Source organism: Jaculus jaculus, chromosome 3 (assembly GCF_020740685.1).
Source record: "Jaculus jaculus isolate mJacJac1 chromosome 3, mJacJac1.mat.Y.cur, whole genome shotgun sequence".
Lineage (NCBI taxonomy): Eukaryota > Metazoa > Chordata > Mammalia > Rodentia > Dipodidae > Jaculus > Jaculus jaculus.
The window spans coordinates 157,395,645-157,421,894 of NC_059104.1; the positions used below are offsets into that span (position 1 = coordinate 157,395,645).

General features: G+C 39.7%; 1 protein-coding gene across 2 annotated transcripts in view; it reads right to left on the reverse strand.

The window, feature by feature from the left end:
• Positions 1-1,043: 1,043 nt before the first annotated feature.
• Eed (embryonic ectoderm development) overlaps positions 1,044-26,250 on the reverse strand; it is a 61,062-nt gene continuing 35,855 nt past the window's right edge. For both annotated transcript variants that reach the window (XM_004658269.3, XM_045145516.1), the window contains 8 exons: positions 23,037-23,162; positions 21,515-21,596; positions 19,291-19,382; positions 17,144-17,277; positions 13,501-13,606; positions 3,223-3,381; positions 2,283-2,356; positions 1,044-1,380 (listed from right to left, as the gene is read on the reverse strand). In XM_004658269.3, the coding sequence (XP_004658326.1) occupies positions 1,254-1,380; positions 2,283-2,356; positions 3,223-3,381; positions 13,501-13,606; positions 17,144-17,277; positions 19,291-19,382; positions 21,515-21,596; positions 23,037-23,162 (900 nt within the window). In that variant the 3' untranslated portion in view covers positions 1,044-1,253. The remainder of the gene's footprint in view (positions 1,381-2,282; positions 2,357-3,222; positions 3,382-13,500; positions 13,607-17,143; positions 17,278-19,290; positions 19,383-21,514; positions 21,597-23,036; positions 23,163-26,250) is intronic.

Genomic DNA, 26,250 nt, shown 5'->3' on the forward strand with positions numbered 1-26,250 from the left:
TGGTTCACCTCATATTAATTTCTACCTTAGCTTTCTGACTATTTAGACCTTCTGATTCAATCTTTCTGTTTCAGATTAAGCTTTCCATGTGTGACCTTGGTCCTAACAAGACTGTTTTATTCACATGTAAATGCAATGTATCCTACATCCAAAACCAAAATATACTCTTAACTATGAGCTCTACTGCTGCATGCCAATAACATGTTGTTTGGTTTGTTTTTGAGTTTTAAATTTGTATTTTAGGAAGGGTCTCGCTCTAGCCAAGGCTGACCTGTAATTCACTATGTAGTCTCAGGGTGGCCCTGGACTCATGACAATCCTCCTACATGCTGGGATTAAAGGTATGCACCACCAACCCCAGATAATAATGCTTTTTGGAAACAACTTGGTCTTAAAATGACTTCCACGATGTAGGGCTTATGCCTGTTTTTACATACAAAGCATCTAAAGCACAGAAATGTAAGTGACTTACCAAAGCTTGTATTTAGTGACAGAGCCAAGATTTAAGTTTAGTTGTTCAGTCCCACTTAAGCTACTGCTTTCAAGTTAAAACAGTAAATACACAGGGCTGAAGAGATGGCTCAATGGCTGAGACACTTGCCTGCAATGCCTAATGACCCAGGTTCGATTCCACAGTACCCACATAAAGTTGGATGCACAAAGTGACCTATGCCTCTCGACTTTGTTTGCAGTGGCTAGTGACACTGGCACACCCATTCTCTCTCTCTTTGCTTGCAAATCATTAAAAGAGAGAGAGAGAGAGAGAGAGGATGGAGAGATGGCTTAGCTGTTAAGGTGCTTGCCTGAAAAGACAAAAGACCTAGGTTCAATTCCCCAGGACCCATGTAAGCCAGGTGACGTATGTGTATGGAGTTTGTTTGCAGTGGCTGAAGGCCCTAGCATGCCCATTCTCTCCATCTGCCTCTTTCTTTCTCTCTCTCAAATAAAAAAATAAAAAATATATTAAAACAGTAAATACAAAAAGACAAAGACAATTTCATTACTCGGAACTTGTTCTCATCACAAAAATCACTAAACACAGCTTTACAAAAATAAACTTTTATTCAAAGCAGTAGAGTCTGAGCAGGAAGACAGTACAAGGAATGTAAACAATGTGAACATCACTACATTCAGCTCAGCCTGATTGAATGCTGACAAGTAAGTCTAAATGCTCTATGTGCCTTTGCTAGCAAGATACATTAATTCTATTTTACATAGACAACATATTCTAATTTTGCTTAGAAAAAAATATTTTATCGGAGTCGATCCCAACGCCAAATACTGGCATCATCACAAACAGCTATAAGAATGCTGCTGTCTCGGCTAAAGCTGGTTTGTCGAATAGCAGCAGCACATTTATGATGAGTCAGTGTTGTACATCTGGGGAAAAACATGGCAAAGAGGTTAATATCACACATACTATTGTTATTATAGGCCTTAAAATAGTGAATGAGAAAATGAACAGATGGTCCAAGCTCTATAAGAAACATTTACAACCAGAATATCTTCATTAAGAATTCAATCAAATTTTATGACATTTGGTATATTTTAAATTCAAGAAGGCACAATGTAATTTCCATAAAAAGAAAAATAACTTGTCCCTAAGGTACAAATGAAAAACAATTTCTAAAATATGAAAATTGTATTTACTCTGAAACTTATGAATGTTAAATGCTGGGGCTGGGGACATATAGCTCAGTGATAAAACACTTGCCTGGCATGTCCAAGACCCTAGGCTTGATTTCCAGAACCAAAAATATAAATGAACAATAAGTAAAAATGACCAAATGATGCCAATGACAAAATTTTGAGTAAAAAGGCTTAATTTTGGGGGCTGGAGAGATGGCTTAGCAGTTAAGCGCTTGCCTGTGAAGCCTAAGGACTCCGGTTCCAGGCTCAATTCCCCAGGACCCACGTTAGTCAGATGCACAAGGGGGCGCACACATCTGGAGTTTGTATGCAGTGGCTAGAAGCCCTGGCATGCCCATTCTCTCTCTCTCTGCCTCTTTCTCTCTATCTCACTCTGAAATAAATAAATAAAAAGGCTCAAATTTTGAACATTTAAAAACATGTAGGGGCTGGAGGGGATGGTTTAGCTGTTAAGGTGCTTGCCTGCAAAGCCTAAGGATCCAAGTTTAATTCCCCAGGGCTCACATAAGCCAGATGTCCAAGGTAACACATGTGCCTTGAGTTTGTGTTTGCAATGGCTGGAAGCCCTGGCACACCCATTCTCACTGTTTCTCTCTCTTAAATAAATAATTTTTTTTTAAAGTAATACTTACTTGGCTTTATGAGGATCTTCTACTTCTAAATCCCAAACGTAAAGTTTGCCAACCTGATTGCCCAATGCAAGCATCTGTGTAAACACAGTTTTAAAAACATCAAATTAGTAAGAACACAAAGTTCTAAGGCATTCAAGCAACCCTAAGATATCTTTCTTCAGAAAAACCTTGGCTTCTGCCTCTAAGTATGCTCTTAACTATTTCTTTGGATCTTACCTTCCTGATCTGTAAATAGGAATAAGAGCAATTAATAATTCATAGGTGTCCTGAGTAACTAAGAAGGCACACTGGTATTTCAGAAAAGGCTTTACATTTACTTTGTTATCACTTCTTTTCTTTTGTAGAAAAAGTTGACAGAGCTCTTTTAAAACTGTTACAGAAATGCTCTGCAACAGATTTCTATAAAATTTAAGAAACTAGCTATTTTGTCTTTGACCTCCATGCTGGTTTTTTCCCTAAAATTTTCTAGAAAAAAGCTATATAAGATGATCAATACATTTTATTTTTTTTAATATTTTATTTTTATTTATTTATTAGAAAGAGACAATGAACACACCAGGGCCTCCTGCAAACGAACTACACATGCATGTGCCACCATGTGTAGTTGGCTTATGTGGGATCTGGAGAATTGAACCTGTGTCCTTAGGCTTCGCTGGCAAATGCCTTAACTGCTAAGCCAGCTCTCCAGCCCTGATCAATACATTTTAATATTAAATCTTAATAACAGACATTACTGGATGGTACCACGCAGATGATGTGCAGAGCCCACAGAGGTAGACTTTATAACATCAGATAGCAAAGTATTCAATACAAAAAAACAAAACAAAACAAAACAATTCAATCAACATCAAAGGAAAGGGAACATAAGTAACAGAAAGAGCTAGAATGCAATGGCCTTTCATAAGTCGAATAATTTCAAAATGTAAAAATATGCTGCTACCTTTTGCCAGAAATCCATAGAAAACCTCATGTACCAAATGTCACACTGGCTGTAATCAAATCGCCCAAGAATAGTCACATTAGACTCACTAGGTTTAATTTTATCTATATCATCTTCCATTTTGCCAGGTTTCCAGCACACAATGGCATTTTCACAAGACTAAAAAAGAGAAATAAAAGAAACCGGTCTTAATTATAGAACTGAATTTTTAAAACTAAAAATAATCTCACAGAACCTTCTTGGGATATACATTTTCTTATATTTACTTAGTCAATGAAATCTAATGATTAAAAACAGAATTAGACAATACAAAAGAATCATGTTTGAAACACTCATTTTGAAAGTCACAATTTCTCCTCCAAAACAAAATACAGATGATTCCCTGGAAGCTTTGATGTCCAGGGACTTGAGTTCTACAGGAAACTTACAGTGACAAAAATGTTTACTAGAATACATGGCTTTTTCATGACCTGGCCCTTGGCTCATCTTTCCTGAATTTACCAATCTACTGCCAACCAGCAGAGTTCCCTGTTAGCTATTATCCTTTATCAATACAAGGCACCACCACATAATAGACACTCAGCACACATAAGTTATTCATTGAAGGGTCATAGAGATCTGGTTAAGACACTTACATGGCAATGGAATCAAAACAGGCTGAGAAGTTATACTCTATCCTGTAACACTGAGGCTTTGTGTACACACTTCTTAAAGCAGTACTGGTAAATACAAAGGAAAGCCAGGAGTGGTGGCATACACCTTATACACCTTTTATCCCCACACTTGGGAGGGAGAGGAAGGAGAATCAAAAGCTTAAGGTTGTCTTTGGCTAACTAGCAAATCTGTGGCTATGATGAGATACATGAGGCTCTGTCTCAAAAACACAACCAGGGCTGAAGAGATGGCTTTGCGGTTAAGGTGCTTGCCTGCAAACCTAATGACCCGGGTTCGATTCCCCAGAACCCATGCAAAGGCAGATGCCAAAAGTAACACATGCATCTTTGAGTTCATTTATATTGGTTGGAGGCCCTGGTGGGCCCATTCACTGTCACCCTTCCATCTGTTTCTGCTTGCAAATAAATACTTAAAAAAAAAAAACAATCAAATCAAGCAAATGATGAGTCGAAGTCTCCTCCCAGGCCCACTAAAAATTATGCGGCAAAAAGTGCTTGGCATCAGGATTAAAGTCCTGGTGTAGATGCACAGCGCCCCTGGAGTTTTACAAGACTGCCTACTTACTGCATTTAAGCAGTTTAATCACAGGGCTATTGAAAGATTAGGATGGGGACAGCACAGCTTTTGTTACTTTTCAGGGTTTATAAATTAGGGCTATATAACATGTTATACAAGTTCTTCATGGCAAAGGATCCAGCCTGATGTTTTTATGTACAACTAGAATCATCTTGCCCCTAACCCTACTCAATGGAACCTGTAAAAGGGAGGCAGAAACAGAACTACAGAATGGCTCTTCAAGTGCTTCTTATTGTGCTAGAAAAGAATTGGGGGAAAAAATAAAAAGAATTGGGGGACTGGAGAGATGGCTTAGTGGTTAAGGCGCTTTCCTGCAAAGCCAAAGAACCTCAATTCAATTCCCTAGTACACATGTAAACCAGATGTACAAAGGGGTACATGTTTCTGGAGTTCATTTGCAGAGGCTAGAAGCCCTGGTGCGCCCATTGTCTCGCTCACTATGCCTCTTTCCCTCTCTCAAATAAGTAAATAAAAATTAAAAAATAAAAAAGAACTGGGAAAAGGGTGCTGGAGATAGAATCAAGGGCCTCATGACTGTTAGTCAAATGCTCTTTCCCTGAACTGTTCCCCCACCCAAGAATTATTATTACCCTTTATGGAATCTAAAGTACAAGAGACAAGAAGAATTTAGCAGAGCTACTGGATATCTGAACTTCACAATCATGGTGAGGGTGATTATAGTACAGACTACCTGGGTCCTTGTGGTAGCTTTAGAGTCTCTGGGCATGAGGTCTTTACCACATTCTCCCAGTAATGGTAATGCAGAACCACTGGGACTACCACTAAAGATCAGTTCAGTCTCCCATCTAATTCAGAAATTCTTTCATACAGTCTAGGTTCTAAACACAGAACTTTTAGACCTATTAGCTTTTTATTAATGCTACTACAATAATGGGAAGAATGTATATTTAACTTAAAAATCTGAAGATTACATATAGAGCAAATAATTCTCTGAAAAGTGAATCAAGGCAGATCAGTGAAGAACTTGGAACACAGAAGCAGAGTGTTGAGTTCCCAGGGATTTCCGCTGCCATATGTCCTCCCCAGAAAGGCTGCTAGGGAAGGCAGCATAAAGTCACAAATGCTAATGGGGAAAAACAAAGACCTCAACAGAAGTCTGCTATTTCAAGCCAAAGGACTAAGAAAGAAGCAGTGAAGTAAGAAAACTTCCAGACAACAAATGCTCTATTCCAGCCAAACATTATAGAAGAACCAGAGGACTCATCTCTGCTTGAAGGGAGCACTCCTTAGCTCATCACAAAGGACCTCAAGTGAATATCCCATCTGTCTAAGCCCTGTGTAGTCAAGAGGTCACCCTCTCTGTGACCGCTAGCCGAGTTAGGAGCACAGAAGACCTAGCAGAGTCAGGACATTCACAACCACAGTGGTAAGGGCACAGCTACTCTCACAGTGCCAGTGGAGACTACTAGGTGAATAACATGGTCAGGTATGCTGCTGCCCCTTCCAATTAGGGTGATATCAGTTAAGACCCAATGACAAGTCTAAACTCCTACTGGCACCACGAGGCACTGTGTCACTTATTCAGATGAAAAGATGTAAGGAAGCCTGCTACAGAAATAGAAAGGGGGAGGGACTAGGGAATGGCTCAGCAGGTAAGAGAAGGCTTGTCATAAAAATGAGGGCTCAAGAGCTGGAAGGATGGTTTAGTTGTTAAGCACTTGCCCACAAAGCCAAAGGACCCAGGTTTGATTCCCCAGTACCCATGTGAAGCCAGATGCACAAGGTGGCACCTGCGTATAGAGTTCCCTGCTGTGCCCATTCTCTTTCTCTCTTTCTCCTTCTCTCTTGTAAATAAATAAATAAGAAGAAGAAGAAAAAGAAAAAAACGAGTGCTCAACAGCCTGAGTTCAATTCCCCAGGCCCATGTAAGCAGGTGGATGTGGCCATACACAGCTGTAACCCTGACCTTGTGGGGAACAGAATCCAGAGATTCCTGGGGTTCACAAAAACTGTAGCTCTGTCTTCAGAGACAGACTCCATCCCAACGAGATATAGAAATGAGTCATAAAGAAAGGATACCCAACATTCTTTTCTGGCCTCCACATGCCTGAATGTACATCTGCACATGTAAATGCATACATCACACACACAAATCATGTAACAGAAAAAAAATCTCAACAAGATCGAAGGGCTAAGAATGTAGCTTGAAAGCCGGGCTTGGTGACACATGCCTTTACTCCCAGCACTCAGGAGGTAGAGGTAGGAAGATCACTGTGCGTTCAAGGCCAAACACACACACGCACAGTGAATTCATGCACAGTGAATTCCAGGTCGGCCTGGGCCAGAGTGAGACCCTACCTCAAAAAGACAAAAAAGAATATAGCTTGGTAAGAGTGCCTATGGTCTGGGTTTAATCCCCAGCATCAAAACAACACAAAAAGGAAAGAGAATACAAACAACTCTAGGGTCTCATAATTATCAAAGTATCCAGGTCTCAACAAAAAATTACTTGTTATACCAAGAATCACAGAACACTCAACTTTAAAAAAGGGGGTGGGAGGCTGGAGAGATGGTTTAGCAGTTAAGGCACTTGTCTGCAAAGCCTAAGGACCCAGGTTCATCTTCCCAGAACCCACATAAGCCAAATGCACAAGATGATACGCAAAATGCCACACATGGGACTGGAGAGATGGCTTAGTGGTTAAGCACTTGCCTGTGAAGCCTAAGGATCCCGGTTCAAGGCTCAACTCCCCAGGACCTACGTTAGCCAGATGCACAAGGGGGGGGCACGCATCTGAAATTCGTGTGCAGTGGCTAGAGGCCCTGGTGCGTCCATTCTCGATCTATATCTGCATCTTTCTCTCTGTCACTCTCAAATAAATAAAAATAAATAATTTAAAATAAATTTTAAAAAGAAGGCAAAGTATTTCTAGGTTGAATGAACAGAAGTCAACCATGATGTAATTTCATATTAAAAAAAAAAACTCCACACATGCACACAAGATGCAGCATGTGTTTGGAGTTCAACTGCACTGGCTAGATACCCTGGTGTGCCAATTCTCTCCCTCTCTCCCCCTCCCTCCCTCCCTTCCTCCCTCCCTCCCTCTTCCCCTCTTCTCCCCCCCCCAACCCCCTATCATAAAATAAAATAAATGTTTTTTTAAAAAGCAGCAGCAGCAGCTGGGCGTGGTGGGTCACGCCTTTAATCCCAGCACTCAGGAGGGGGAGGTAGGAGGATTGCTCTGAGTCTGAGGCCAGTTTTAAACTATACAGTTAATTCCAATGGCAACCCAGGCTATAGCAAGACCCTACCTTTAAAAAAAAAAAAAAGGGCCGGGTGTGGTGGCGCATGCCTTTAATCCCAGCACTCGGGAGGCAGAGGTAGGAGGATTGCCGTGCGTTCGAGGCCACCCTGAAACTCCATAGTGAATTCCAGGTCAGCCTGGGCTAGAGTGAGACCCTACCTCAAAAAAAAAAAAAAAAGGACACCAATGTATGAGATGGAATTTAAGAGGCAACATGTAAAATGACATCTGGCATGTTCAGGGTGGTGTGGCCAGGCAGTAGACAGCACAAACATCAGAACTACCTGGTAAGATTTTTACAACCCCATTCATAAAAGTGGTTTAAGGACCACAAACATACTTGAACTACAAAAAAGTACCAATAAAAAATAACGAGGAAATCTTAGAAATGAAAACTGCTATTAGTAACAAAAATTAAAAACTCCGGGCTGGAGAGATGGCTTAGTGGTTAAGTGCTTGCCTGTGTAGCCTAGGGACCTTGGTTCCAGGCTCAAATCCCCAGGACCCATGTAAGCCAGATGCACAAAGGGGCGCGTGCATTTGAAGCAACAATAATTACCCAACCATAACCAAAAGAAAATAAAGCACGAAAAGAAAGAAACAAAGAGGAAATGACTATTAAGTTATTTTAGGAACCAAACTACAAACCTAACAGCTTAGAGATGTAGCTCAATGGTAGAGTTATGAGGCTCTGGGTTTAATCACCAGCATGGGGTAGGGGAATAACATCTCAATAGAATCCAAAAATGAGGCTAAAAGAATCAGGATAAGCCAGGCGTGGTGGTGCACACCTTTAATCCCAGCACTCAGAGGCAATGGTAGGAGAACTGCCGTGAGTTCGAGGCCACCCTGAGATAGATTACCTACTGAATTCCAGGTCAGCCTGGGCTAGAGTGAGACCCTACCTCAAAAAAATAAAATAAAATAAAAATAAAATAAAACCACAGTCACAGAGCAGGACTTGCGGATCAGCAGGTAAACTCAGGCTCGGTTACCAGCACCAACATAAAAACCAGGGGTGGCTGCATACTCCTGTAACCCCAGTGCTGAGGCGAAAAACAACACAGGAGAATCACTGGGGATCCCTAAAAAATGGAAGCTCTAGGTTCAGAGAGAGACTGTATTCCAGAAAATGCAATGGAGGACACCTGATATCCTTTGACCTTTACAAACATGTGCACGTGAAATGTGTATGTACGCACATGTGTATAGATTATTCACACACCAAAAATACATGTAAATATGTATATATCTAGTCATATCCAATCTGAAAACTACAGGCAAAGAAAAAAATACTGAAAGCAGTTAAGACAAAGCATACCTCCATAATTTTACAAGAAAAATCATTTTAACAAGAGAAGTCTAATCAGGAAGTATGGGGACCATAGAATGGGACAAATATTTTCCAAGTTTGAAAAAAGTAACTGTGACAGAAAAATCTTTAGTGAATATATATATATATATATATATATATATATATATATATATATATATATATATGTATTGTTCAGAAGTGAAGAAGAAAATGAGGTCACTCTTACAAAGTTAAAGTAAGAAAATTTGCAATAGCAGACCTACACTAAACAAATGGACACTGGAAGCTTTCTGAAACCAAAAGAAAGTGGTTTGAAAAAGTATCTTGTAGCTGGGCATGGTTCAACATGCCTTTAATCCATGCACTTGGGAGACAGAGGTAGGAGGATTGTCATGAGGTCGAGGCCACCCTGAGACTACACAGTGAATTCCAGGTCAGCTTGGGCTAGAGCAAGACCCTACCTTGAAAAAGGAAAGAAGAAGAAGAAAAAAAAAAAGATATCTGTGAAAAGAAGGACAGAAAAGGCAAACTGAAATAATACTTCCTGTTGGATTTGCTAAATTATACCTGGTATTTGCAACAAAAATTATAATACTGAGTGGTCTTACATGCAAGCTAGGTATTTGAGACAGTTAAATTAATGAAAACAAACTGATGGAAAGGAAGGGGTGCAGTACTGCAGAGACACACATCACACAGAGACAATGACGGGGAGTACATGTGCAGTGCTGGCACAGGCAGACACGCATTCCGACAGGAACTCACAAACAGCCTCACGCAAGTGTGGCCAAATGATTTTTTTTCAATTTTCAAACCACAGTCTCATTCTAGCCCAGGCTGACCTGGAACTTACTCTTTAGTGCACCTTGTGCATGTGGCTAATGTGGGTACTGGGGAATCGAAACTGGGTCCTTAGTCTTTGTAGGCAAGTGCCTTAACCACTAAACCATCGTTCCATCCCTCAAATGACTTTTGATAAAAGTGAAATAATGGCTCAATGGAGAAGTAGTCATTCAATACACAATGCTGAAAAAGCAACACATATAAGGGAAAATATTATTCAACCCAAACCTCATGCTTTACACAGAATGTTAACTATAGTCCAGTGTTACACCATTCTGAACATGCCCAATCTCATCAGATCTTGGTAGCTACACAGGGTCAGGCCTGGTTAGTATGGGATGGGAGAAAGTAACTCAAAATGAATCATACATTTAACAAAAATAGCAGTTATCAAACTTAAAAAAAAAAACAGGAGCAAAGAGCTTAGTGAAGAACTTTTAAATACAGTATCAAAAATACCATTAAAAAAATGATTTTTAGGGCTGGAGAGATGGCTCAGCGGTTAAGCGCTTGCCTGTGAAGCCTAAGGATCCCGATTCGAGGCTCGGTTCCCCAGATCCCACGTTAGCCAGATGCACAAGGGGGCGCACGCATCTGGAGTTCGTTTGCTGAGGCTGGAAGCCCTGGCGCGCCCATTCTCTCACTCTCCCTCTATCTGTCTTTCTCTCTGTGTCTGTCGCTCTCAAATAAATAATTTAATTAATTTAAAAAAAAAAGTTGTGAGCTAGCAAGCCTGGCCTACACTATAAAAAAAAAATGATTTTTAAAAAATCTAATTTGATTTCATAAAATCAAAACCTGGGCTGGAGAGATGGCTTAGTGGTTAAGGCATTTGCCTGCAAAACCAAAGGACCCAGGTTCGATTGCCCAGGACCTATGTAACCCAGATGCACAAGGGGGCGCATGCATCTGGAGCTCGTCTACAGTGGCTGAAGGTGCTAATGCGCCCATTCTCTCCCTCCCCCCCACCTCTCTGCCTTTCTCTCCTTTAAATAAACAAAATATATATTTAAAAAAATAAACCTTTTTTGTCAAAAGGCCTTAAGGAGATTAAAAGGCAAGCTACAACCTGAAGAAAATATTTAGAATACATTAAGAACTCTCTCAAAACTCAACAGTAAGAATGAAACAAACAAAAACAACCAATCCAATTAGAAAATGAGCAAGACACCACCAAAAAAGATGGATGGATGAGAAATAAGCACATGGAAAAGGTGTCAACATCACTAGCCATCAAAGATGCAAATTAAGACCACAATGAGGGACTACTACACACCTATCAGAACAACTAAAATAAAAAATGACAATACCAAATGCTGGCGAAGATTCGGAGACACTGGATCTCTCATACATTGCTGGTGACAATGTAAAATAGCACGGCCACTCTGGAAAATAGTTTGGCAGTTTCTTAGAAACTTAACCATTACCCAGCAATTGCCCTCCTAGGTATTTATCTCAGAAAAACAAAAACTTAAGTCCAAGAAATTCCTGTACACAACCATGATTAGCAAATCTGTAAGAGCCCCACACTAGGAGCAACCAAAGCAGCCTACAGGATGTGTTTAAACTGTGTTTAAACTGATGACACAGAAATACCATGGAATACTGATTAGCAATAAAAAAGAACTAATGAGGGTTGAGAGAGATGGCTCAGCAGTTAAACTTGGTTGCAAAGCCTAATGACCCAGGTTCAATTCACCAGTACCCATGTAAAGCCAGATGCACAGTGGTGCATGCATCTGGAGTTTATTTACAGCAGCTAGAGGGCCTACTATGTCCACACTCTCTCATTCCCTCTCTTCACCCTCTCTCTCTCTCTGCTTGCAAGTAATAAAGAAAAATACTTTACCCAAAAGAAAGGGCCACTTGCCTACTAACAAAGTTACCCAAAATAAAGTAAAGGCACTTGCCTGCTAAGCCAAAGGACCTTGGTTCAATTCCCCAGAACCCATGTAAACTAGATGCACAAAGTGGCACATGCATCTGGAGTTCATTTGCAGTGGCTGGAGGCCTTGGTGTGCCCATTCATTCTCTCTCTCTCTCTCTCTATCCCTCCCTCTTTCTCTCAAATAAGTAAATAAAAATGTTAATTAAAAGGGGGGGGCTGGAGAGCTGGCTTAGTGGTTAAGCACTTGCCTGTGAATCCTAAGGACCCTGCTTTGAGGTTCGATTCCCCAAGACCCACCTTAGCCAGATGCACAAGAGGGCGCACACATCTGGAGTTCCTTTGCAGTGGCTGGAGGCCCTGATGTGCCCACTTTCACTCTCTCTCTCTCTGCTTCTTTCTCTGTCTGTCACTCTCCAATAAATAAATCAAAATAAACAAACAAAAAAGAACTAAAGATACAAGCATCAACTTGCATGGCTCTCCAGGGCATATGCTGAGTAAAAATAGAATATCAAAAGATCCCAACTGCAGCATTCTTCTTTTTTTATTTTCTTTTTAAAAATTTTTTTGAGGTAGGGTCTCACTCTAGCTCAGGCTGACCTGGAATTCACTATGTAGTCTCAGGGTGGCCTTGAACTCACAGTGACCCTCCTGCCTCTGCCTCCCCAGTGCTAGGATTAAAGACGTGCGCCACCACGCCTGTTCCACCATGCCTGGCTGCAGCATTCTTGAAATGACGAGGCTCATGTGATAACAGAAGGAGCTATACAAGTTCTATCCATGTTAATTTCCTAGGTTTTAGTGCATAAATTATCTACAACATCATCATTTGGGGAGAGTGAACAATGATCATACTGAGCCTGTCTGAACAATCTTTGGAACTTGATTCTAATTACTTCAAGAACAAAATCTTAAGAAGGGACAGAGAGGAACAGTCACAGTAAAACTAGCAGGACAAGGGAAAAAAGTTAGGTTTTGCCCAAGCAAATGCAAAATACCCTGACTCTCACTTAAAGAAACCAGACAGCAATTTCTCCAAATCTGACTTTCCTAAATGTTAGGATATCACCAATAAGTCCTTGAAACCATCAAGTTAAAAAGAGACAAATAGTTACCTGAAATAACCACAAGGAATTGGCTCTGGGAGTTTCAGATACCAAAATCTATGGGTGCTCAAGTACCTAATTTAAATGGCACAGGATTTGCATATGGTCTACCCACAGTCTTCCACATACTTTATGTTTCCCCCACATACTGTAAACCATGTGTATGACGCATACTTAATACAATGTGAAAGCCACCTAACTAGCTGTGCTGCATTGTTGAGGGAGGGCAAGAAAAACTATCTGTACATGCTCATGTACAGGCAACTTTTTTCACATATTTCTGATCACTGAGGGTTGAATTCAAGGATGTGGAACCCATGGGTGCAAAGGGCCAATTTTCCATCCATCAAGGTATTGGGAGAATGACTGGGCCAACTACTTTCCACATACCACTTCAGCTAACTTCAGCCGTCTGTTTTTGCAAATAAAATCGAAACAGACACAAACATACAAAAATATCCTGTTGATCAAAATATGAGGTTTTAAAAACACAATTCTTAACTGCTATGCACTTTAATAACTTTATCCAAAATTCTATTACCTACAAAGCTCTAGAAAACACACACACACACACACAGTAAGTACAGTTTTACTCTAGTTTTTCCATACCTTGGAAAGTATCAAATCGCCTAACCATCGTACACAATCAACATAATTCCTATGTATGTCTCTGGTAGAAAAGTCAGGAAAGTGGATTTTCTGGGAAATAAATGGCCTGAAGGAAGAAAGGAAAAGTACAATCGTTAAAAGAACAAAGCATAGTGGAACCACACTAATTTCCAGTTTTTGATTTACAGCTAGGGCTTCAAACATGTTAGGCAAGCATACTTCTATCGAGCTAAGCCTAAGCCCAATTTATAAAATTATGTGAACTAAAACATAGCTATTAGCTCCCCTGTGTCCCTAGGTAGCTTTCAACTAATCTCTTTCTTGTGAGCCAGAGTGTCATTTTTGTTATCTTCTTCTACTGTCAGCTAATTCTCTGTGGGGAGTGCGCAATGCTTTGGGAACCGGCATGTGACTCTTGTGCAGGGGCATGATTACACTCTGTTGTTCCAATTTTAGTGTAAGTGCTGCTGAAGCAAGCGCTTTTTATTGTTTTACTTTTCTTTTAAAATTGTATTTTTTGCAAAATCAATTTTATTTTGGTCCCATGATCTGTATTAAAACTGCAGTTTCCTGGGCTAGTGATGTAGATCAGTGGTAAAGTATTTGCCTGGCATGTGAAAAGCCACGGGTTCAATCCTAAGAACCAAAAACCAGGAAAAGGAAAACACAAGCAGCAACAAACCCTGAGCTATCTATTTAACTTTTCAAAATTAGTACTAACAGTCGCTGAAGGTAAATATACCCAGAATACATTTCAAAAGCATCACCATTATAGGAACCAAGAAATATTCCAAAATCAGAATTTTAGTAAAGAATTATGGCTTGAGCAGTAATTTCTGGAAATGAAAACCTTGTAAGAACTTAATATAAGCACTTTTCCAAACTTGTTTATTTTTTCTTTTATTTTCAAGGTAGGGTTTCTCTCTAGCCCAGGCTGACCTGCTATGTAGTCTCAGGATGGCCTCGAACTCACGGCAATCTTCCTACCTCAACTTCCCAAGTGCTGGGATTAAAGGCATATGCCACCATGCCTAGCTAATTCTATGTATTTAAGAAGCTAAAATGTGTTTCAATTTTGCTTATACATATTTTGTAAGAAGGCAGTAAGAATGATAAGTTGTTACCAACTCCAGAGTTAGTAAATTAATAAAACACCTAACTAACATTGCTAACCTTAATAATGATTCTGTTTTATTCTTTTCTGTCTTTTGGTGCTGGGAACCAAATCCATAACATCATCCTTGCTAGGCTAGCGTCCTACCAGAGTTATACCCTTAGCAGCCCCAATACACTTTGCTCATTAAGCAAGTGTAACAGTGTGATGTGCTATGAATTAATTGCCTTAGGCAATTCAAATGCCCTTTGTACCATCATTTACATGTAAAAAGCATGTTGGGCTCATTATCTCAAATAAGTTTTTCAATTCAAACACTAGAATCTTTTATATATTAAAATATTTAATGCTATGAATGATTGGACATAAATTCTTTTTTTTTTAATAATTTTTGTTTATTTATTTGAGAGCGACAGACAGAGCGAGAAAGAGGCAGAGAAAGACACAGAGAGAGTGGGCGCGCCAGGGCCTCCAGCCACTGCAAACGAACTCCAGATGCGTGCGCCCCCCTGTGCATCTGGCTAACGTGGGTCCTGGGGAGTTGAGCCTTGAACCGGTGTCCTTAGCCTTCACAGGCAAGCGCTTAACCACTAAGCCATCTCTCCAGCCCTAAATTCTTAACTATTATATAATTGTTGCCTTTTAGTCATAACCATATTGATATTACAGTCCTAGTAATGCTTTCACAAAAGACCCCAGAAACTCTGTAAACTGTGAAATATAATTTGTATCCAAAAATGGTTAAAAAAAATTGAAAATACAAATTTAACAGGACTAGCCCCTAGAATAGTTAAGTACTTATTCTTGAAAGCCACTAAGGGGCTGGAGAGATGGCTTAGCAGTTAAGTGCTTGCCTGTGAAGCCTAAGGACCTCAGTTCGAGGCTCAATTCCCCAGGACCCACGTAAGTCATATGCACAAGGTGGAACAAACAAACAAACAAACAAACAAAAAAAGCCACTGAGGAGCATGGTGGTGCACACATTTAATCCCAGCACTCAGGATGCAGAAGTAGAAGGATTGCCGTGAGGTCAAGGCTACCCTGAGACTACGTAGTGAATTCCAAGTCAGCCTAGGCTACAGAGAGACTCTATCTTGAAAAAAAAAATTAAAAAGACAAAACGAGGGCTGATGAGTACGCAACAGTATGTATCAATGGTGACAAAGTTAAAAACCTATTTTTTAAATTTAAATTTAAATTTATTTTAGACAGAATAGAATGCCAGGGCCTCTAACCACTGCAAATGAACTTCAGACACATGTGCCACCTGGGGCACCTGGCTTACATGTGGGTCCTGGGGAATCAAACCTGGATCCTTTGACTTTGCAGGCAAGTGCCTTAATAGTTAAGCCCTAAAATCCTACTTTAACCTGACTTGAAAAGCAGGAAATGAGCTCTAGCACTATGCTAAAAAATCTAAAAATTTATGAGGCATGGTGTTACGCCTTTAATCCCAGCACTGCGAGACAGAAATAGGAAGAATGTCATGAGTTCAAGGCCAGCTTGAAACTACATAGTGAATTCAAGTTCAGCCTGGGCTAAAGTGAGACCCTACCTCGAAAACCCAAAAAATAATAAATAAAAATAATTTGGCACATGTAAATGTATGTTTACAGTGAAAGTGTTCATAACCAAGAAAAGGGCAGTTACTCTATTAAGAATCAAAGTACTTCAAAAAAAGAAACAATGGGGTTGAAGAGATGGCTCAGTGGTTAAAAGCACTTGCTCATAAAGCCTGGGTTCAATTCCCTAATACATAAAGCCAAGTGCACAAAATGGCATAGGCCATGTGGAATTCATTTGCAGCGGGCTGGATATCCTGAAGTGCCCATACTCTCTTTCTGTCTCTTTATCTTTCATTCAAATAAATAAAAATATACTTAAAAAGAAAGAATGGAGATAATTATAGAATGCAAGAAAGTTCCGAGATCTTCCACCACAGGTATCTACTTAATGAAGGGAACATGATTTACAGGAAAACACTGTATTCTGAATTATGGCTATGAAGATGATTCTTTTGAAGTTACAGTTTATTACCCTGAAATAGAATCTACTAATGTGTCTTCTAACTTTCTCTGTTCCACAGTAAGTTCAGATGTTTTAAAATGGTTATGTCTTAAGGTCAAGTACAAAAATAAGTGAAATGGCCAGGCATGGTGGCACACACCCTTAATACCAGCACTTGGGAGGCAGAAGTAGGAAGATTGCTGCAAATTCAAAGCCACCCTGAGACTACATAGTGAATTCAACATCAGCCTGGACTAGAGCAAGATCCTACCTCAAAAGACCAAAACATGAATAAATGAATTAAATGAAATTTAGCACAAAAGATAAAAACACAATTGAAATAAGACTGAAAGCTGAGTCATAAAAATATAAAATTAAAAAAATTTTAAATTAAAAATTTAAATTAAAAAATAAAAAATATAATAAATAATAAAAATAACAACAGTGCTGTTGGCTTCATTAACAATACTGGGAAAAAAGTGAAACACACCTCTTGGACAGCACAACAAAACATACTTTTACCTGTTGGTTTTATTTGGGTTATAATCATAAGATTCCTTAATTGCATTCATCATTCTCTTTGAATTGATTCTCCAAAGTTTAAGAGAGTGATCCATACCACAGGACATTATTTTTTCACCCAAAAGATCATAATCCTAGACACAAAAGAGAATTTTAGGTATATAAATTTCAATCTTGTATTTGTCCAATTTCACCTGATATACAATAAAATGAAAACTGTACTTCAAACTACAATGCTAATGTTGACTACATTATGTGTTCCATCTCTTTAGTTCCCTTGTGTTTTTTTGTTTTTGTTTTTGTTTTTGGTGAGTCCTTAGCTCAAATTCTGTTTTTTTCTTTGTTTGTTTTACTGCTATTATCACATTTAATTTCAATGGTATAGTGCTTGTAGTGCTTATTTTTAAACGAATAAAGAAAAAATGCCTAGACCTGGTATGGTGGCATATGCCTTTAATCCCAGCACTTGGAAAACAGGCAGGAGGGACTGCTGTGAGTTGATGCCTGCCTGAGATTACAGAGTGAGTTTCAGGTCAGCCTGTGCTAGAGTGAGATCCTATCTAGAAAAGGAATGAAGGAAGGAACAAAGGGAGGGAAGGAAGGAATCTAATAGAATAATGAATTTTAACTTTTTTATCAGTATTTTGGTAGCTTAGGCTGGCCTGTAACATAATACTCCTGCTTCTGATTTCCATAGATTACAGGCAGTTACCAATAAGTTCTGTTGCCCTTTCATAAATTTATTTTCTTTCTTGTTTTATTTTTTTGTTTTGGTCTTTTGAGATAGGGTCTTACTCTAGCCAACGATGGCCTAGAATTCACTCTTAGTGCTGGGATCAAAGAAAACAAATGAGCAAAGTGGAACATGGGCTGAAAAGATGGTGTAGTGGTTAAAGGCACTTGCTTGCAAAGCCCGGTGACCCAGGTTGATTCCCCAGTACACACATAAAGCCAGATGCATAAAGTGGTGCATGCATCTGGAGTTCAATCACAGTGGCAGGATGCCCTGGCGTGCTCATACTTATTCCCTCTGTCTGCATATTTCTCTATTTCAAATCAATAAATAAAAATATTTTAAATTACTTGAGTACTTATGTAATACCAGTGAATTACAATATTCCAACATAAAGATAACATCTGCTTCTCTTTGATCTTTTTCTTTGCCTTTTTACGGTTCTGGATTCCAACCCAAGGCCTTGCACACGCCAGGCAACTGCTCAACCACTGAGCTCCACCTCCCGCCTAGTATTTGCAGAGATTTTTCATGAACTCCTTGGGTGCCTCATGTTAAATTCAGTAGTATTTCTGGGCTTCTGTCTACATTTGATATTAGGGTGCTGTAACAGATGATCTGCTAGGTGTCTGTCAACCATTAATTGTTTACAGCCAGAGAAGAGGCAATCTGAAACACAGTGTGAGCACATTGGAATACTTCCTTAAATATAAATTTCAACTTCAAAGAAAAAAATTCTTAATGACTAGTTTAATTTTTTCCCCCTCAAAAACAAAACTCAGCAAGAAAATTTTTTCAGTATTTTAGATTAAAGAAAAGGAAAATTTCAGGTGTTATACTATATGCCTGTAATCCTAGTATTCCAGAAGCTGAGGTGGAGGCAGGACTATGGAGAGGTGGAAAGTTTTAGACCAGTCTAGCCTGTATTTAGTGAAAACTTCCTCAAAAGAAGAGAAAGGGAAAAAAGGGCAAGGAATGGGAAAAGAAGGGAAAAAGAAATAAATAAAATATTAAAAAAATAAATTATAAAGGGGGCTGGAAAGATTGCTTAGCAGTTAAAGTGCTTGCCAGAAAAGCCAAAGGACCCAGGTTTGATTCCCCAGTACCCATGTAAAGCCAGATAGATGCATAAGATGGAACATGCATCAGGAGTTTGTTTGCAGTAGTTGGAGGCCCTAACAGGTCCATTCACTCATTCTCTCTCTCTCTCAAATAAATATTTTTTAAAAGGGTGGGGAGGGAAAGGAAAAAAAGAGATCCACAATCTTTTATGTCAAACATAAATGAAATGACAGCTGTACAGGTTGGCTGAAACAAACATGTAACCTATTAGGGAAGGAAAGAAGTTAATGAGAAATATTTATAGCTATGTAAACCTGATTTACAAGGTCACTGTCCTGTAGCTTCAACTTACAGCACTTAGAACTTCATCTCTGTGCCCTTCTACACCTCCAAATATTGCCACGAGTGTATCCGTTTGGATATTCCATAACCGTAAAGCATGATCTAGTATAAACAAACATATAAAACTAAGATGAGCTTTAATCATTCATGTACTGTGAACTCTCAAAACATCTTTATAAGAATCAAAGCTATGAAAATTTAGATTATACACAGTATAGAATATAATTTACAGCTGGACATGGCAGCACATGCCTTTAATGCCAGCACTTGGGAGGCAGAGGTAGGAGGATCACCGAGAGTTCAGGCCACCCTGGGACTACACTGTGAATTTCAGGTCAGCCTGAGCTAGAGTGAGACCCTACCACAGAAAACAAACCAAAAATAAATAAAACGAAAGAGCAAACCACAAAAAGAAAAGGAATGTAATTTATATTAAACATCAACCTTAAATACATTGCATTGCATATAAAATTATTTAGATAAGATATGACTGGGATGGAGAAATGGCTTAGCGGTTAAGACATTTGCCTGCCAAGCCAAAGGACTCAGGTTTGATTCCCCAAGACCCACCAAAACCAGATGCAAAGTGGCACATGCATCTGGAGTTCATTCACAACAAATGGAAGCCCTGGTGTGCCCATTCTCTCTCTCTCTCTCTCCTGGCCCCATTATCTTTCTCTTTCAAATAAATAAGTAAATAAATATGAAAATCTTAAAAAAGAAAAAAATGGGACTGGAGAGATGGCTTAGCGGTTAAACGCTTGCCTGTGAAGCCTAAAGACCCAGGTTCGAGGCTCGGTTCCCCAGGTCCCACGTTAGCCAGATGCACAACGGGGCGCACGCGTCTGGAGTTCGTTTGCAGAGGCTGGAAGCCCTGGCGCGCCCATTCTCTCTCTCCCCCTCTATCTGTCCTTCTCTCTGTGTCTGTCACTCTCAAATAAGTAAATAAAATTTTAAAAAAAATTAAAAAAAAAAAAGAAAGAAAAAAATGCCTCAGCTGGGTGTGGTGACACACACCTTTAATCCCAGCACTTGGGAGACAGAGATAGAAGAATCGTGAGTTCAAGACAACCCTAAGACTACAGAGTGAATTCCAGGTCAGCCGGGTCTAGGATGAGACCCTACCTGGGGGGGGGGGGGGGAGATGTCTAACAGAGCATTGGTGGCACATGCCTTTAATCCCAGAACCTGGGAGGCAGAGGTAGGAGGATTACCATGAATTGAAGGTCACCCTGAGACTACTTATTGAATTCCAGGTCAGCTTGAGCTAGTGAGACCCTACTTCAAAAAGGACCAAACTAGCGGCTGGAGAGATGATTTAGCAGTTAAGGAATTTGCCTGTGTAGCCTAAGGACCCAGGTACCATTCCCCAGTACTACCCACACAAGCCAGATGCACAAGATGACGCATGTGTCTGGACATAGTTTGCAATTGCTAGAGGTCCTGATGTACCTATTCTCTCCCCTACCCCATCTGCCTCTCTCTCTTTCTCTCAAATAAATAAATAAATAAGACATTTTTTTCTAAAAAGAACCAAAACAAATAAATAAATCCCCAGCACCCACATAAAACCAGATGCAAAAAGTGGCACGTGTATCTGCTTTTATTTGCAGTAATGAGACCCTGAAATACCCATATACACACATGCATATAAGAAAAACTCAGAAATGATTAAAAATGACTATGGACTATGTAAACCGAGAAAAGACTCATAAATATAATGCTCTCCTTTTGTTTTGTTTTGTTGATTTTTCAAGGTAGGGTCATACTACAGTCCAGAATTCACTGTGTAGTGTCAGTCCGGCCTAGAACACACAGCAATCTTCCTAACTCTGCCTCCTGAGAGCTTGGATTAAAGGCATGAGCCACTATGCCCAGCTTTAAGAACCTTTTGAAAATCGTAACTTGGGTGGTATGTAATTCAAAACTGACAACACAATGTAGTTACTCACATGAGGTTGGAACCATCACAACATGAGAAGCGTACATACATTTCACATCTTATGTTTATCAGCAGGCATAGCGCATTTCATGGTTCCGCTCTCCAGTTCTTGTTTTGTGAGGTGCTAAGGTAGCCTGAGGAGTTCTCTCTTTTTTTTTTGTTTTGTTTTTTCCTAAAACCTACTACATTTTTTAAAATTTGGCATGCTTTTCTTTAGAACACATCTTACCTGTTTAAAACAATTATTCCAAAATCCATTCAACTAAAGAAGCATTTGTTTCTGTAAACTCACCTTTACTTACTGACAGGAGAAGATTTGGGTCTCTTGGATGGAACTTCAGTTCATTGATAGCATTTCCATGGCCAACATAATGCTGTAGTAGATGAAAAATATTTCAAGTTTCACATCTCAAAATCAATAAATTCTCTTTCATTAATCTTAACAGAAAAGTAAGGCTGGGAATGCAACTCTGTGGTACAGTATATGTCTACCATACTCAAGGTCCTGGGTTAAACCCCCAGCAAAACTAGGGAAAGAGGGAAAAATGCTAACCCTAAAAGCAGTGGTTCTTAAACATGGTTGCATATCAAAATCATCCAACAAAATGACAAGCAAAACATTTTTTTTCTTTTTTCTTTTTTTCCGAGGTAGGGTCTCACTTTAGCCCAGGCTGACCTGGAATTCACTATGGAATCTCAGGGTGGCTTGAACTCATAAAGATCTCCTACCTCTGCCTCCCGAGTGCTGGGATTAAAGGTGTGCGCCACCACGCCCGGCAAAACATTTTTTTTTAAGTCCCACTTGTGGGGCTGTAGAGATGGCTTAGCGGTTAAGTTGCATACCTACAAAGCCAAAGAACCCAGGTGTGACTCTCCAGGACCCACTTAAGCCAGATGCACAAGGGTGCGCAAGCATCTGGAGTTAGTTTGCAGTGGCTGGAGGCCCTGGCATTCCCATTCTCCACTCCCCTCCACCTGCCTATTTCTGTCTCTCTCTCGAATACATAAATTAAAAACAAAATATTTTTTATAAAAAAAAGTCCCACTTGCAGATATTCTGACTGGATTGGATTAGCCAAAATGTGGATGAGAATAATAGTGTTTAAGAGATCCTCAGGTGATTCTAAGGAACTCCCAGGGTTAAAAACAGCCAAGTAATTAATGGTAGGCATGGTGGCTCACACCTATAATCCCAGTACTGAAGAGACTGAGTTGAAGGTCAGCCTGGGCTACAAAGTGGAGCACTGCCTCAAAAAACAACAAAAACATGCATCTGGAGAGATAACTCATCAGTGTAAGGTGCTCGCTTGTATTGCCTGCTGGCCCACATTCAATTCCCCAGTGCCCAAGTAAAGCCAAATGCACAATGTGGCATGTGAGTCTGGAATTTATTTGCAGTTGCAAGAGGCTCTGACATATCCATTCTCTCTCTTAAATAAATAAAAACATTTTTAGAAATAAATGTGTCAAACTGGTCCTCCTATCATTTTCCCAGGTTTTTCCTTCTTGTCATTAGAAAGTCTCCTAAAGTCTGTAACTTTACAGATGCCTTAGAAAACCTCTTATTGTTCAAAGCAGGGAAATCAAAGGCAGAATTTTGTTTTAATTACAGATAATTTTTCTGTATATTTAACTTACATGAGTCAATCATCACAACAGTCTCAAAAAGATAAATCTAAATCAAGCAGTGAGCAAGGTCCAGATCAAATCAGAAGTTTCAGACACTGAATCTATGAGTTTTAAATCCATGATGGGAAGTTTTATGAGGTGTGCATTCAAAGGAAGCAGAGCTGAAGTGGGACCAGAAAACCCACCTTTATGCACTGCATGGTTATGGGGTTGATTATCCTTATGATGCCTCTGGATCCAGCGACAGCTAACAAAGGATGGCTTGTATTGCTATCATAGGTCCATGCACAAGTGTAAAAGTTTTCATCAGCCTAAGAGATGCCATAGTTAAGAAAACCAATTTATTGGGGCTGGAGAGATGGCTTAGCGACTAAGTGCTTGCCAGTAAAACCTAAGGATCCCGGTTCAAGGCTCGATTACCCAGTACCCACATAAGCCAGATGCACAAGGGGGCACATGTGTCTGGAGTTTTGGTTTGCAGTGGCTGGAGGCCCTGATGAGCCCGTTCTCTCTCTCTCTCTCTCCCCCTCCCTCCTATCTCTGTCTGTAACTGTCAAATAAATAAATAAAAATAAACAAAGAATTTGTTTAAAAAAAAAATGGGAGGAAGCCAGGCACACGCCTTTAATCTCAGAACTTGGGAGGCAGAGGTAGGAGAATCTCCAAGAGTTCGAGGCTACCCAGAGAATAGAGTGAATTCCAGATCAACTTAGACTAGAATGAAACCCTACTTCGAAAAAAAAAAAAAAAAAGGAAATTATGGCCCAAGTATTGTCAATCTTTAAAAACATTTTTAAAAATACAGTTTACTTTGGAAAATAAATGTTAGTAATTACCATAAATGGAATCTGTCAAAGAACTGCTCAAGTTTTTTGATTGATTGTTTTTGGTTGTTTTTTTTTTTTTTTTTTTTTTTTGGTTTATTGAGGTAGGGTCTTCCTCTAGCCCAGGTTGACCTGGAATTAGTCTCAGGCTGGCCTAGAACTCACAGCTCTCCTACCTCGATCTCCTACATCAGTGTCCAAAGTGCTGGATTCAAAGCATGCATCACCATTCCCAGCTTCAAGTTTTTGAGAGTTTACTTTATACAACAAAATCAATTACAGGCCAACGTCCAGGTGTGTTAGTACACACCTGTTATCACAGCACTGGGTAGGCAGACAGGAGGACGAACACAAGTTTAAGGCCAGCCTAGCTAGACTATATAGCAAGGTTATCTCAAGAAAGAAAATCAGACTTCCAGTTAAGATGGTGGTGTAGGAACCATGCCAAGCAGCATGATGAAAAAGGAGAAAGACCTCCTCCCACCCCCGGAAAAAAAAAAAAAAAAAAAAACGAGCAAAGTACACTCTTCTACTAAAAAGTGAGGAGTATAAGAAATTATCAACTTCAGTAGAGGAGTAGAAGAGATCCAGAGCATTTGGAGCCCACAGAAGTGGCTCCAGCAGCGGTGGACAGCCACAAGGCTGGGCCTGAACGGCCAGAAAAGCCAGGTGAGGGGACTCTCCACTCACACCAGCCTGCTCGCAAACTCAAGAAATACGAAAGGGAGGATGGCAGGGAAGAACTGAGGAACAGCTCGTGAGGAAGAGGATTGTGAGGACCAGCGGGAAAACTTCAGCCACCATCCACAGCCTCCCCTTCCCCACCACCAGCTACTTGGCAGCAAGCATCAGAGCCCTGGGGAAGGGAGCAGACCTACACAGCACCTGGCACAGATCAGAGCAGTGACCCAGCAACCCAGCAACCCAGCCAACCTACCTAAGCCCACGGAGCAGCAAAGAGGGACACAAGCAGGAGCACAGCATAATCGAGACCAAAACCATCCCAAAAGATAACTGGGATTACACCAAGTCAGTACCTACCAAATAAGCTTGAATCAGATATGCTAATTGCACCTTCCATGTCATGATAAATTATATGTTAAATCTGATAGATGGTCAGTTTTGCCATTCTTAAATATGCCATATTTTGGGCTTGCCATTTGTTGCTTCCTGATTTATAGTGCCTTTGTTTCCTCCTCTGTAGTTCATTAGGGAAAGGTCTCACTTGGTCACAAGCTGACTTGGAACCTTCATCAGACCAGAAAGCATAGCCTTCTAGTTGACATGATTAAAAGTGTGGGGCAATACACATCCTGAGGGACGGTGACTTTGTTAGAGGATCTGGTTGTCATAATACCTTCTCTTGCATACTCTGTGCTGTTTTGCATTGAATGTGTACATTATTTAGGTAAATTTTAGAATCGGCCTGTATTTTGTTCCACTCAGCATACTCTCATAGCAGGCAAACCCAACATCTAGGGTCACTTTTGTAGATACTCTGAGAATCTTAAGAGCCACACCTAGCACCTTAAGCTCCTACCCTGCCAATAAATAACACGAGATTGATAGATATATCTAATAATACTGCAGAACATTAGAAAATCCAAGCATTAAATTAACCCAAGATGCAAAAATAGGTACATAACACAAGAAACACAAAAAAATCAAGACAATATAAATCCACCAAAAAGTATTAACCCATCGGAAATGACCTCCAGTGAGACTGATTTAGAGGAAATGCCTAAGACTTCAAAAGAATGTTTATAAATATGTTTAAGGAAATCAATGAGGAAATTAAAGGAATGAAAGGAATCAAAGAAGACCAGGAATGAAATAAGGAGGTCAATATAAGATATGAGTAAGGAAACAGAAATAATACAGAAAAACCAGTCAGAATTTACTAGCAATGAAGAGTACAGTCAATGAAATAAAAAAAAAAAAATACTCTATAGAAAATCTCACCAGTAGAATAGATGAAGGAGAGGACAGAATATCTAAACTAGAAGACTAGGTGGCAGAATTAATACAGTCAGTCCAACAAAGAAAAGACAAATAGGAAAGTATAAATGGGAACTTCAAGATATTGGGACACTATGAAAAGACAAAACATAAGAATTCAGGGTATAGTAGAAGGAGAATAATTTCACTCCAAAGGTATAGCAGATGTTTTCAACAAAATCACAGAAGAAAACTTGCCCCAAATTTGGAAAGAGATGCCAATGCAGATACAGAAAACCATTAGAAAACCAAACAGACAAAACCAGGAAAGAACCTCTCCTCACCATATGACAACTAAACTACCAAACATACAAACTAAAGAAAATATATTGAAAGCAGTTAAACAGAAAAACCAACTCACAAACAAGGGTAAGCCCATGAGGGTCACAGCAGATTACTTAACAAAAACTTTAAAAGCCAGAAGGGTTGGGATGTTTCCCAAGATCTGAACTATAACAACTGTCAACCAAGGTTACTTTGTGCTGCCAAAATATCCATTCAAATAGGTAGAGAAATAAGGACATTCCACAAAAAAAGACTAAAGGAATATTTGAAGCCAAACCAGCTCTACAGACAG